Source organism: Mauremys reevesii, linkage group 20 (genome assembly GCF_016161935.1).
Source record: "Mauremys reevesii isolate NIE-2019 linkage group 20, ASM1616193v1, whole genome shotgun sequence".
Taxonomy (NCBI): domain Eukaryota; kingdom Metazoa; phylum Chordata; order Testudines; family Geoemydidae; genus Mauremys; species Mauremys reevesii.
The window spans coordinates 18,377,914-18,392,424 of NC_052642.1; the positions used below are offsets into that span (position 1 = coordinate 18,377,914).

The 14,511-nt window shown below is 37.7% G+C and overlaps 1 protein-coding gene across 6 annotated transcripts in view; it reads right to left on the reverse strand.

Annotated features, from left to right (window-relative positions):
- Window positions 1-14,511, reverse strand: part of USP32 (ubiquitin specific peptidase 32) — a 141,118-nt gene that overhangs the window by 24,030 nt on the left and 102,577 nt on the right. For 3 of the 6 annotated variants that reach the window (XM_039507960.1, XM_039507954.1, XM_039507956.1), the window contains exons 13-19: window positions 14,061-14,253; window positions 12,430-12,605; window positions 11,560-11,700; window positions 7,781-7,940; window positions 5,208-5,362; window positions 2,960-3,041; window positions 113-187 (exon numbers count right to left, since the gene is read on the reverse strand). In XM_039507960.1, the coding sequence (XP_039363894.1) occupies window positions 113-187; window positions 2,960-3,041; window positions 5,208-5,362; window positions 7,781-7,940; window positions 11,560-11,700; window positions 12,430-12,605; window positions 14,061-14,253 (982 nt within the window). The remainder of the gene's footprint in view (window positions 1-112; window positions 188-2,959; window positions 3,042-5,207; window positions 5,363-7,780; window positions 7,941-11,559; window positions 11,701-12,429; window positions 12,606-14,060; window positions 14,254-14,511) is intronic. The other 3 variants (XM_039507955.1, XM_039507959.1, XM_039507958.1) reach the window with 2 other exon arrangements.

Below are 14,511 nucleotides of genomic sequence, written 5' to 3' on the forward strand. Positions count from 1 at the left end.
TCTGTACCACTATTTGCAATCTTTATGTTAAAAACAAAATGGTTCCACAAAACAGAATATATTATCGGTTTTTTCCCCTATCATAACTGCATTACTGCACTTGAACACTTACCTTTATGTCTGTCTATTTTACTACTGTTTGCTATAAATGACATCTCCTCTGGCCAGCTCATGTCTTTGTTTCGAACTAGAAAGAAACACAGTAAAACAAGTTTTATTTTTACCTACTCCAGAGAGCTGATCATATAGTTAAAGTGATTTCATTCATTTCCAACTGTTTATTAAAATGCAGAAACTGGTTTCTTATTTCATTTTGTTTTTACTTTATTAACCATACATAAAGACACTGTTGGTAATCTTGAGATTTCTTTCCTATTGTAAAAGCCAATTTTCAGGATTTATTAACTTAATATTGTACATGGCAGCAGATAACTAGACTGACTGATTATAGGTCCAGATGCAATATCTTTCTCTTTAACAGAAAGATAACTTTTAATTACAAAAGGACAATAGATTCAAATGTATTTAGATATCAGCATGAGGGGGAAATGATGTCATAAAACCATGCCTCAAGTTGAGAACAAGATTTAATTTGGCCACTTAGTCATCAAGTATTCATCAAATTTTAAGCCACAAAACTCCACATTCTTACCCAAAAGTAAGTTAAACATGTGCACAGGAGGTGTGTCTACACTGCAATTAGACACCTGCAGCTGGCCTGTGCCAGCTGACTTGGGCTCAGGAGCTGTTTAATTGCAATGTAGACTTTCGGGCTTGGGCTGGAGGCCAAGCTCTAGGACCCTGCGAGGTGGAAGGGTCCCCGAACTCAGAAGTTTACACTAGAATGAAACAGTCCCATTGCCTGAGTCCCATGAGCCGGGCCAGCCTGGAGTTTTTAATCTGCACCGTAGACAGATCCAAAGACTAACACCAGACGTGGTTTTGTGAGTGCAACATACCTATCATCATTTTTGTTCAAAAGTTTATTTTTAAAAAGATGTTTATGACATTATAATCAGTACTAATGCAAGGCTTGAGGCCAATGGCAGGCTGGAGTAAGTCTGTACTTAAATTTGTTCCCAAATTTAAGGGGGAAGCTCAAAAGTCTGGCATTAAATTAGCTGAAAGGTCACAAATCTATATGCCTTTCTGCCATTGACAAAGGCCCACTCATTTTTAACTGTTGTTTCCAGTAGTGGTTAGTGTGATGCTGGCAGACCAGGTGCCAGCTCATGCCAATGCCCCTAGGCCTCACTAAAGATTGAAAACACATATCTGGAAACCAGTCTGGCTCACCTGTGTGTTAGTATTGTTAAAATAGGAATTAGATTTAGAGATGTGTTTAGTGTTTGGACTTTATGAAATGCTTGAGAGTCACTGGATGCATTAATCTCACTTATAGTATTTGTTTCCCATGGTATAAAGGTAATATTTAAGTGTTTGCTCTGTAACTATAAAAGTGTTTGCTAAGAAACTGGAAACTCCCACAGTCAGAACAGAAGCATTACCAAGTGTGAAATACTAATTAATAACAAGAGGTGTCATCTCCTGCCCAACAAAAGAAGGCCTATGGACACCAGACAAACCACTGTGGAACCTCAATGGACAAAAGACTTTGTTGATTGTTCTCCCCACACCCATGAAGCGGGGACATGCACAAACACTCATTGCATCACAGCTTGAAATCTGGGGGAAGGGAATGAAAATCCCTATCAAAAGGCAGTGGTCACCACACGCTGGTTGGAACTTGGAGAAGGCAGTATTTTTAAGCATAGGCTTTGGCTACACGGCAGCGCTTTGAAGCGCTAAGTGTAGTCAAAGCGCCAGCGCTGGGAGAGAGCTCTCCCAGCGCTGTCCATACTCCACCTCCCTGTGGGGAATAACGGACAGCGCTGGGAGCCGCGCTCCCAGCGCTGGGGCTTTGACCACACTGGCGCTTTGCAGCACCGCAATTTGCAGCGCTGGAGAGGGTGTGTTTTCACACCCTGCTGCAGCGCTGCAAATTTGCAAGTGTAGCCAAGGCCATAAGCAAGGGATTTCCCAAGCTGCTTAGCTTATGTTAGTCCTAAAGGACATTCAGAGCTTGCACATTACAGTAGCTTCTATTACCTTTTGAAACCTAAGACTGTAACTCATTTGTGTGTGTATGTTTATCTACTTTAATCTTGTAAGTAACTCATTTCTTTATTGTAGTTCATAAATCTTTAGTTAGTTTACTACAGGATTGGTTACAATCTTTGGTGAGAGATCGAAGGTACAATTTACCAGGGGTAAGTGACTGGTCCGTTGAGACTGGATGTAACTGGAATATTGTTGTGATTTTTGGTGTAAGGGACTATCTATCACAATGGCAAGCATCTGGGTGGCAAGTTAGACCAGAGTGCCCAAGGAGATGGTCTGTGACTCCATATTAAGGTTGTTATAGTGCTTGTGGAGCTCACACTTGATACTTGGTTGGTGAAATCTAAAATTTGGGGTTTGTGCCTTGGTCTGTAACAGTCAGCCCTGAGGCTGGCACACACGTTCGTGAGCCACTACAGACAGCCTGACACCCAAAATGTGCCAGGCGCTTTTGAAAGACAGAAGACGACACAATGCCTGCACCAAAAAGTTTAAAAGCTAACCCATTAGGGACTGAAACATGCAGTGCTATTTCACAATCTGCTGCTTTCTAAATATGTTGAAGTGTCACAGAGTGCATTCTTGCAAACCTTTGTAAATAAAAGCTTTTCTGTGTTTTTTTCAGGTGGTGGTGTTGGAGGGTGCTTTGCTCTTAATTAGCACTGTAAGCATTGCGGACTGTTCTTGAGATTGTAAGCCAATTATTATATAAGGGATGTATACATTTTGCTCCCAAAGCACTGCATATGTTTGACATAGAAAAATTATATATTTGTCTAAAATATATCTGTTGATCTTAATGCAGAAACTAATAAATCTCCATTATCCATTTTTATACCTTCTATTACTAAGTGCTGCTGATCTTGGATTTTCAGGTATTCTAACATATGATCCTCATCATCCAGAAGAGTAAGATAGTTCTGCAAAGAAAAAATTACTGTTTATTTCTAGTTTTTTAAAAAATTCGGAGGCTAATTTAAATTTTAATCTTAAAGTAACAGGACTCAGAGTACTAGTTATTTCAGGATATAAGTTGGTTACAAGCTCCCTACTTGTACATATTAATTAAACAGAGCTACTTACTTGCATCTCCAAAAGTATCCACTGGCTTTTTAGATAAAACTTAAAGCTATGTATGTTTTTCCTTATAATGAGGATAGTAGCATACTGGATGAAACCCTAGCTAATTCATAATTCATAGGTTTTAAGGGACATGGGCAAGAACAACATTGTCTATGAAAAAGCAAAGCAGGAAAAGAAGACACCTAGCTAAAGGTAAATTATTTCAAATTCCAAGTTGCAACCAAAGGTGAATTTTTCACAAATGCCTAAGGGATTTAAGAGAACATCATTGACCATGAATGGGACTAGTGCTCCTAAATCCTTTTGGCACTTTTCAAAATCTTCCCCTAGATTAACTATTCACTAATTCGCTGGCTTCCTAGAGCTGATTTGACTTCAACATGTGGTCTCAGAAGTTTTATCATCTTCCATCTTCTCCTCCTTATTAGGAAATAGGGCATCTCCATTTATAAATCCTCCCCTAAGGGATGTCTGAACCACGTGCTCCTCCGCACCTGTCAGCTTTCCCCCAGTAAGTAAATAGGTGTGCAAGTAAATAGGTAAATTCTAAGGATACACTATGGCAGCATTGACTTATACACAGTCTCTTATTCAGGAAAATCTTTTTTCTTTTGAATATGAGCCATTATATTATGCTGTTTATTAAATGTCTATTAAATTCTGACTCCCCCTCCATTTTTATCTTCCCTAGTTATCTGTGATTTACAAAACAGGACCAGCATGAAGCTCATTTGGTTTCAGTCTGCTTTTATTTTTTCCAGTGAAATCTGTAGAAAGGCCACATAAACAGATTAAACATTTAGGATGTTATTCAGTAAAAATGCAGTCATCTTTTTCAACAGTAGTCTCCAAATTTTGGGTTGGCTTGATTCCTATGTGAAATGTGGCAACAGGCAATAAGCCCCAAATAATTCCTTTTTCGGACACTCACTTGCGATACCAAATGACAAACAGCCACTTTTAGCCAAAGACTCAATTCTATTCTTCTGCCTATTCCACAGTTTTAAGTTAATGGACAAATACTACACAAAAGCTAATGAAGGTAGTTCTCTCCAATCAGAATAATAAATCAGTGCAGAAATGCTGTATACACCATTAGGCATAGTTCTTAATTTCCTGGGACAACATTTCTTATGGTGACTGTCATGGTTTCTTCTATTCCTCATAAGCATATAGCTACATGAGGATAGCCATATCTATTATCATCTACTATGAAAGCAATTGTAGTGTGTGTAATGGTAGGTCCATTTGGGGAGACATAGTTCTAGTGCAAATGGCCAGCGTGGACTGTTCTGCATTATAAAATTTCACTATATTTGGACACAGCTGTGAAGAATTGAGTTCACTGACATGATCATTACAATAAATTTGCAGACATTGTAGATCAGGGCAAACTATGTTCCTCATTGCATCAACTATTTTAATTCTTCACTGACATTCTAACAGTAACGTTCTGCAACGCACTAATTTCACTTTACTATCAACACCCGTGTATATTATGATTTGTATATTAAAATAATTTAAAATGCAAACACATGAAGAAAGAATGGTTCCTGGATGGCTGCTGGCATATGCAAACAGACAATATGCACATAACAGGCTGCATCTGAAGGAAACAAAGTTTTTAATTCATCTTCATAGAGGGTGCTATGATGCTACAAATTAGCTCTCAAAATTCAATAGAAGAGGGCTGAGTTGTAATTACATCAGAAAGAAAACCAGGATATATGTAAATTAATGTCAGTCTTACAAAGAAAAATTTGCCACATTCTTCACCAAGCAAATCGAAAAATTCCAATTTCACAGCTGGGAGCACATATGAAAACTAACATGCAGGTGGTGGGTCAAAGTCTTTAGTATCACAAACATTCTGGCCCAAATTTTTTCAGACGAAAGTGTGTAAATAGTAGCTACAGCACATGCATCTCTGAATTTGTGTGTTTAGCAGTTTTCTGAAGAGTGAAGATATACACAACATTTAAAATCCTTAAAGGTTAAGTTACCTCACTATTGTATAACCACAGCCGCATATCCTCCTCTTTTATACGTAGCCTCTGGGACAGATATTCATGTATCTCTTTAATAGTTTGCATCCGACTAAAGCAGCCTGTATAAGCCAACACTCGTTTTAAGGGAGCACTGGGAGAAGGTACATTCCCTGTGTCACAATTACAAGAAAAAGGCCAAGATGTTCATAACACACATATCTGTACATACAGTAATAGGCAGATGAGTTTAATAAGGTTATTCGACAATATACACATTCAAATAAATGCATTTGGTGAAAAAGAAGGAGTACACAGACCTACTCATGTTATGGTGTTAATATCGGCCATACTGCAATCTTAATAAATATTAACCCTTGGGAAACTTCCCACACAAAAAACACACAGTATAACTTTAATCCAAAATTACCATAAGCAGCAATCTCTCCCTCCCTGCTTGCTAATAGCTGAGCATTCTGGAGAGGCTGTCATTGGCAAGACTTCATTACTTTTACAAACTATACTACAACAATTACAACCATACTGTGAAGTAGCAAAACTGATCTGATCTGTTTCCTTAGAAGACAAGATATGAAAGGCAAGAGGTAGATGTTTTGTTTTTTAATTAAACCTATTCTTAGAAAGCTTATTATATGTAAAGGAAAAATGTGGAAAAAAATCAGTTTCACTGTTCTCTTCTGGGAAGCAGCGCTTCTTCTATGGAGATGAATGTCGATCTGTGAAGATTAAATCTATCTAGAAGCTTCAGAACTGGATTACTCTCTAATAGTCAAGGGCTGCATAACACATTTTGGAAAGATGCCTAGAAATTCAACACAGTTTCTCAACATTCACTCAGATATGTCTGTCAAGCCAAAAATATTATTTGCAGTATTCAATATATCTAGCTCATCTTCGGATAATGTACTTGCAAATATCGGGTTTGAAAAAATGAGTCCAATGTGACATTTTTTATTTTTCTGGGGCTTTTTCAGTTTAAAATTAAAATGTTTTTCCTTCAGCGCACACCCTGACCTAACAGCTGTATTACTTTAAGTAAACTGAAGGAGCAGTATAGTTACAGCTCAGTTGTCAAAAAAGATTAGAAGAACCCAATAAAAAGCATTATGATATGGAATGACACTACATGCTATGGGCACTGAGCAGCAAAACTAAACCACAATCATTTTATAAATCAGCAAAGCATCTGTTTTACCTTAAAATACCAAGCAAAGGACTATAATTTCTTAAAACACAACAAAGCATTTTCTGCAATTAAAGATGAGAGGATTAGTTGTAAGATTACAGCAAGAAAGCACATTTAAAAAAACTCAAAGATTAATATTTGATTGAACAAATAATTAGTGCAGAGCAAAATAATTCCAAATCAAGATTAAATTTGGCATACCAGAGGAACCAATGTATTTGAATTAGAAATGTTTAGGTACCAAACAGAGCAGTTTTCATTATATAAAGTTAAGTAGTAAAAAATGTTTTGGGGTACTAGGCGGTTTCTATAGCGCAACTTGATCAAGCAGGCAGCCACTAATTATACAGTATTTTAGGATTGTGGTATTACCATATTTTACAGGATTTGTCAAAGCAGTGAAAAATCGAGCATCTGCATGAGTTTTAAATACACACTGACTAAAAAGGTCAATGTCCTTCCCGGTTCTGATTTCCAGTGACCAGTCCTGTTTGCATCTATACATACACTAATACACATGTGCATGCAAATCTCAATTTGTGCATCTCCTGCCACATGGCATTCCAACACTGGAGATTTGCTCAGACACAAACTGTAGTAGCTAGGTATGCAATTGTGTATACAAACCTGATAACTGAAAATCAGACCTCTATAATGCCTTCTCGACCTGTCTGTAAAATATTATGAAACTAAAGGCTACATGCTTAGAATCCAGGACCAGTGTAATCTTAAAATGAGAATAGAGATTGTAATTATGGGGTGTTAGCAGAAATCTAGATTTTCCACTAATCTCATCTGTATGTATTTCCATCCTCTTGCACAAACGCAGCCTGTGTTTTCAAATTGTATCAAGTAGAAGACTTCACATTTCACTTGCCCAATCATTTCTTATCAAGTGTTAAATATATGTGTTAGAGACTAATTACCTGGTGAACTCAGAACCAGTCATAGTTCACTGTGAAGTGTGAACCAGCAGCTGGATGAACACAGCTGATTTATTACAATGTAGTATTGTATGTTAGGGGCCAATCTAAAATAAATTCAGATATAAATATTCTATAACTACACAGACTGCAGACAAGGAAAATAAGATGGCCTTCCCCAGCTGTTTGTTTTAAGCAGTGCTCATTTCCCACTCTCACATCACCAATCTGAAATGTGTTTAATAACTACGCAAGTGAAATCACTTAAAAACTGAAAATGCCCTTAGCCTCTCCCTTTTGCGCAAGATCTTGATAAAAGCTCTTTGAATGATTGGTAAAACTTTATTCTGCTTTACAATCGATTAGAAGATGTATAAGCACAGTGGCAGCAAGCTTCTATTGACCTGGGTCTCGCTCTTTAGAAACTGCACAGTTGTGTTCTTGCTGCATTCTTAAGTTACCTCTAGGTAAATGATGAGGAAACATTCTCAGGCTCATCATACCCATATTCACCCAGATGTTCGATTGTTGCGTTCGAGTGGCAGGTTGCTGTCTCAGAAAGAGCAGATAGCGAGGAAATAACTCTAGCTCAGCGAGGCCAGTTTTGCTGTTTTTGATCACCTAGTGAAGACATTTAAAGAAAATTTCAGAGACTTCCCTTCTGAGTCTTCCCTTCCGAGTCTTCAGGAAGCCTAAAATGAACCTCTGTAGGGGGCAGATGTGATCTGAGGCCTGGGAGAGCAAAGGACCATACTGAAAATGTGTCAGAGAAGAATGGACTTTTGGGACAATACGTCTTCAGTGAATTTCCTGGGGAGATTAATGCAAAAACTACTCCCTGAGAAGTGGGTCATTGTCTGCTGATTACCTGTTTCCTAGAGATGAGATCAAAGTCCCAAGCAATACAAAGAAACAGCTGAACTGACCACCCTGAGTTCTGGTTCTGAATCTGAGACAAGCTATGAACTTGAAAAATCCAGTTGAGTTCTGAAGAACTGCCACCAACCAGAGCCCGAGGTTAGAGTTGGGGGTGACCTCTGCTAAAGCTTTTTAGCATGTGTGTAGGTTCTTTTATTGTTTTAATATGTTTTCAACTTAAGAATAAATGTGCTTGGCTAGAAGCAGTGTGTTAACTTGTAACTGCAGGCAATACACTGATCACAGCTTCTGGAGAGAGCAAACCACACATGCTGGCCTTTTAGAAAGTCTGGCTTGCTGGGGATATCACAGCGTAGGCAGGGAACTGTGCAGGGAACTGGACAGGAGGAAGTGAGATGAGGGTCTCTGTACAAGAGAGGTAATAGCTGGCAGCTAGAAACCTTGAAGTGGGTGCCCTCAAGCGATCACGGAAGGGGAGTACAGGTGCAGTTACCCTGAAACCGTGACAGACGTCTCTTCAAACATTGCAGTGAAATGCTAAAGTATGTTAGTTTGTGTTGTGTGTAAAATGCTGAGGCCTTTTCTAAACTACAAGAGGTGTTTGTTTCCATGGAGATCGTGTGTGAGGAGGACAACAGAAGTCAATAGGGTTGTACTGTAAAATAACTGCCACCATCATAGATCATCAGACAATTGTATAAACTCTTACAACCAACACTGCTCACTAGCCGTAACACTGAGTATTTAAAAAAAAAAACATCCTGAAAGAAAACAGTTTAAAAATCTGGTCAGAAACAAAACATTTAAAATACTGAGGATTATTGTACATAGTTGCTTTCATCTAAATGGACCCCCAAACGCTATGAAGTTTACTAAATCAATTGTATACTATACACAAACAGTCCTTGAATTATAAGATCCTATCTGACCAGCAGGGTGAGCAATACTGAGTTCCTATAAAAGAAAACTTCTTGAAGGACAGGTGTCATTTTAAGGCTCCAGGGCTGCACAGGATTCACGTCACCCACGAAATACAGTCATCTCTGTGGCAAAACCTAGTACTGGTTAAGCAATGCACAGCAATTTTACACAAGAGTTCAGAACCAGTAGTGACAAAGCGTGTAGGCAGATTTTTAGATGTGGACTTCACAGAATTTTTAGATGTGCATTTTGAGTGGGAGACAGGTTCACATCTCTGCTCTTAAACAAAAGCACTAAGGAACTTCTAACTCCAGGGTCATGAGGTCAATTTTATGTCTTCTACAAAAGAAGAACTATAGCAACACAATGCCCTTGTAGCACTTGGCTTTGAAACCCTTCCTCTTAAATTGATCTAGTGTAGTCCACAGGTCTGACTAGAAGTGACTTAAAGATCACTGTAAGGACCCTGCAATGTCAACAGAATTGAAAGAAAGTTTCAAATTCCTTCGAATTAATAAATCTTGCTTAATTTCTCTTGATCTTGCTTTAATCAGGTTTTGATATTCAGATTAATAATTCATGTATGCCATAGTTAGACTGCATAATACAACTCTAACAGTATGAACTGTTAGAAGTCATTTTGTAATGCCATATTTTTATATATATATAAAATATAAAATTTATATATATATATATATATAAAAATATGGCATTACAAAATGACTTCTACGGAGGAGAAAGTGAAGATGTGTTTGTAAATATCAGTATATTATATATTATTTATTTACTGTGCAGTAGCTAAAGGAGACAATTGTGTATTTTAACAGTAAATATCCTCATTCACTTCTGTTTCAGAATAGCTCTGAATACTTTGGCTGTGTAGCTATTGCTAAGAAGTCACTCAGCAGGATAACAAGAGACATCAACATAATCCACTTATACTGCATTCTGTCTACGGTAGGCAATTTTAGATAGCATAGGGCTGGATCTGAGGACCCAGGAGGTCCCTTCCAGTCCTATGTCCCTATCTACATTTGAAAGTAAAAGTGACCTTAAGATACAAGGCAGAATGTAATTGTTTAGAAACTGCCATGTTTGAATATAGTAAATGCCACTGATATTTACAAACACATCTTCACTTTCTCCTCCGTTTAAGATTACATTTGGAAAACATTTTAAAAAACAGATCCAGGAGCACCTTGCCGAGTAAGAGACCCATTACTAAGTAACAAGCTTTCTACTGCAAGTTAGTAAGTGAACATATGCAATAAGAATTCCATGAGCACTGATTCATCATGACACCAATTCATAAAAAGACATCTTGTTGTTTTCATCTGGAGAAAGAGTACCTTGGGTGTAATCATTTATGCTGCTTCTTAATAATCAGACTATAGTATGTTTGGAAAGGTAACTGCCTAAGTAATGTGAAAGCTCAGCACAGCCCTCCTCTATCAAGTCTCTGCTGAGAAACGGCTATGCTATCAGGCTTGATGGAAGAGTGATTGAGGTGGTACATTAGGAAGAGGGAGAATTAAGACAAGTAAAATTTGTAATGGTTGTTAATTTAAAAGAAATAGGCAATATTGTTCAGTAAGAATAAACATTAATGGAACAAAGCAACTTCTACAATGTTAGCAGTTAACATGGCACAAAAGAAATGTAAGAGCTGATAGTGAACTCTGGGTACAGGATCTGTTCAAACTACGAAGCATTATTTATATCGCATCAGCACCTAATGGCTCCAGTGAGGATTTAGAATCAGACTCTAACACACACAAAACAGTAGCAATCTGGGCAGGTGCTATCTAAAAAATAGGTGGTTTATTCTTAATTTTAATTAGATTTCATATAAAACCTGACATTCAGATTTTCACGTCGCATAATACTGTGAACATTCATGGGAACAAACAAATCAATCAATCAATCAGGAGTATGCCATAGAACAGCGTGATTGCATCGGCTGGCTAACAAGAATTACAAACTCTTCAAGGCAGGGGTCATGTGTTCCCAGGCATTTTACAGTGCCTGCCACAGTGGGGCCTCCTAACTCCAATTAGGATTTCTTGGGTGCTGCGGCAAAATAAAACATCCCCAGGAGATCTAACTGTAGACAACATGGATCACTGTAGAGAAGGTAGGTGGAGCCTCTGGAGTGAGAACAGCTTACACCCATCTCCCATTTCACATCCCCTTGAAATAACTTATGGAAAGATAATTATAGCCATAGACTGGCTGACGGAAGCAAAGTTGAAATACAGAGAAAATCTAGTGGGAATAACACTTCAGATTAACTCTGAAACCTTTCTTTAACCAATTAACATTGTGAGACTTGCTCCAGAGGGGTAGATCAATAAGTGGATGTTTAGGCACAGACAGGATTGTTAGCATACATGACTTCAGAGTCTGTCCCAAATAAACAGTGACTATATTCATTACTTACTGGTCTAGGTAATGCCAGGTTTGCCCCATACCAGTGGTAAAGGGCTCTCCATACTGGTTCTGGTACCATTTTATAATCCCTCCCTTCAATCAGATGTGGAGATCGTTTTAATCGTCCGCCTTCCAGTGTTAATGATGCAGCCTTTAAACAAAAAGGGGTAGTGACAGGTCTTAAATGGAGAAAATAGCCCACAGCTGCAAAGATTTCAGCTCATGAATACTAGAACATGTTTTAATTATTTAAATATGCTAGCAAGTGGCAATTACCACCTGTTTATCGTACTGGAAGAAAGTATTTAATGTAACAATTATGTTTAATTTTTACTATTAAATACTTCTCTAAAAGGGACAAGATAAAATTCCTATTTTCACCCTTTTTTTTATTACTACCATCAGATTATTATTATTTATGTTTCAACATTTATACTGTTAACTGTTCGCATTTCACTCAACTTGAACAGTGAAACTCAGGTCACAAAAGTGTTTTCAATATAATTTTTTAAATGTTATTTTTATGAAAACATTTCCATCTGTTTTACTATATTTTGGAAATGCACTTAAACGCAGTTGCACCTTTTCCCTCCTGGAAACTATTTCACAGTGGCCCTTTAAATAAAAAGCAAAATAATTTCTGTAGTAAAAGTCAGAACACGGATTACTACACCGCAAATGGTAGACAATACTAATTTTTTTGTTCTGTGGCTAACAAAATTGTGCCAAGCAATATTAAACTAGAAATTAAGCGATAATTGAGCGCTAATTTTGTCCTGTTGCCTAATTATCTAAATACATTAAGTTTTTACAGCTAGAAAATTGAGATAAAGATTGATAAAAACATTTTCCTGAATTTCCATAGGTCGGTCACACTCACCTTCACTGGTTCTTGTGTTACTAGTGGTTGGTTATCAATAGCTCCTGGTCTTTGTGGATTAAGTTGTAGCAATATATTTCCACTGGATCCAAGCAAACACTGATTATTATTGTCCGAAGTGTTATGCTGCCTAGCAAAACACATATCGGCTGCTGGAGTGCTAGAGTAAAGAAAACCTGTAGAAGAAATGAGTAATGTGTCTCAATTTTAGTTTAAGTTATATCCCATAAACAAGAGCACGTCAATTAGAAAACAAGGATAAACTTCTGTGTTAAGATTGTGGGAAAAGTTTCCCTCAAATAGTACTTGAATTGCACCAAAGATATATAAATGGATCCAGATAACAGAGCACAAAACATGCATCTGTATCTGAAAATAGAGACTTGAGTGTAAGATAACTGTATTCCCAAATTAATATTTGGGCATACAAATACCAGTTTCTGGGCACAGTGGCCGGCAGTTCAGGTATGCTGTTACCTAGTTGTGTGCATGGTAACTGCTATCTGTGTTTCACAATTTATCCCTGTGCATAAAGAGTAACAGGGACAGAGACATGCACAGTGATGCTGTTACATTCATGGCCCCGAACAAGGCAAGTGCCTGTATTCATACAGAACCACCTATTGGCTGAATAATATAATACAGAAATAATGAGGCCTGGCTTCTGGGACCACAATCACAAGCAAGCAGTTGGCTTTATTAACTGTGAAACATACAGCTGTGGGTGGCTCCAGCATGAGGAAAAAGTTAGGTTGTTCTGGTCCAGAGAATACAGTATATGCAACCATCCTATTCTTGAATACCAAATAAAATTCAGTTAGCTTTCAAGAAAGAAAATCTGTCAAGATTTTGCTACCAACAAGATGGCAGAATTTTTTCTGCAGCTGGATTGGTAACATTGAAGTGGGGAGAAAGGAGAGGACAATAGGTTACTCTGAGATAGTCCCTAAAAAAAGCAAGAGTAGAGCATCACTTTGAGTGATTGTTTGATTGGCTGGAGTTAAGTAGTGGGGAAGGACTTGAGGTATACAGCTTGCCCGGGCTTTTAAAGAGTCAGTTTGGCTTAGGAGCTGGCACAGGGTCGCACTAGCCTGAAAAGATTTTGTTCAAGCTAGACAAAGGCTTATCCTAACTCTGGAGATTTTTACTTTAGCGGGGAGACATATTGTTATGATATTGCTACAGGAATTTTTGTAATAAATTATTTCAGTTCCTACAGAACCTAAAATTAAGACATATATTGTCCTATATTTTTAATGCCTCTGAGTCTTTTTCTGCTCCTTTCCCCTTCACAGGGAAAGTGATCTGAGGGCAGATCATTGCGTGATGACAGACACAACTTTATGGGAAACGGAAAACATTATTTTGGAAAATTACAATGATGGGATGATGATGAAAACAATGTTGAGCATAATTAATAGCATATAGGGAGAAATGTGTTGTTTAAGTAATCCTGTCCTCTTACCTGCCAAATAGACTCAAATGCACTGTTATACCCAACAGTCCAAACCCAGCCCATTTTTTTAACTTCAATCTTGCTACCTTTTAGTCTGGAGGAATCCATGTAATATTCGGATCCCTTGAGACCCATCCTAGATTAAACCTTTATGGGAACAAGATTTTATGCTTACTGCTGCTAGTAGTCTCTGAGGCTTCTGATGCAGTAGAAATATTATCTGAAAACTTTTCTTCTGTGACAGAGAAGTAATTTAGACCTCCTGTTTTGTCTTCTCTCTGTTCTGATGTATGGATTGCAGCAGCTATGAGTGAATTCTTACCTCCACTCAAGACAGATGAAGGTTCTATCACAACAGGGTTAGCATCCTACAATTGTTAGAGAAAGAGAAAGGTGAACTATTGGCCAACATAAAACTGGAAATTTAAAATCACTCATGTACAGAGTTAATACACCAGCATACATTGTACCAACATTACTTTTAAGGATCTCAAAATGTTCTATAAAAAGATATTTTCCCATCTACAGCATGAGGATAACAGCTATTCACCATCCAAATCACCAGAATAAGTATTTATATACTATATTGATGCATGTTACAGACAACTATAAAACAGCTAAGACTG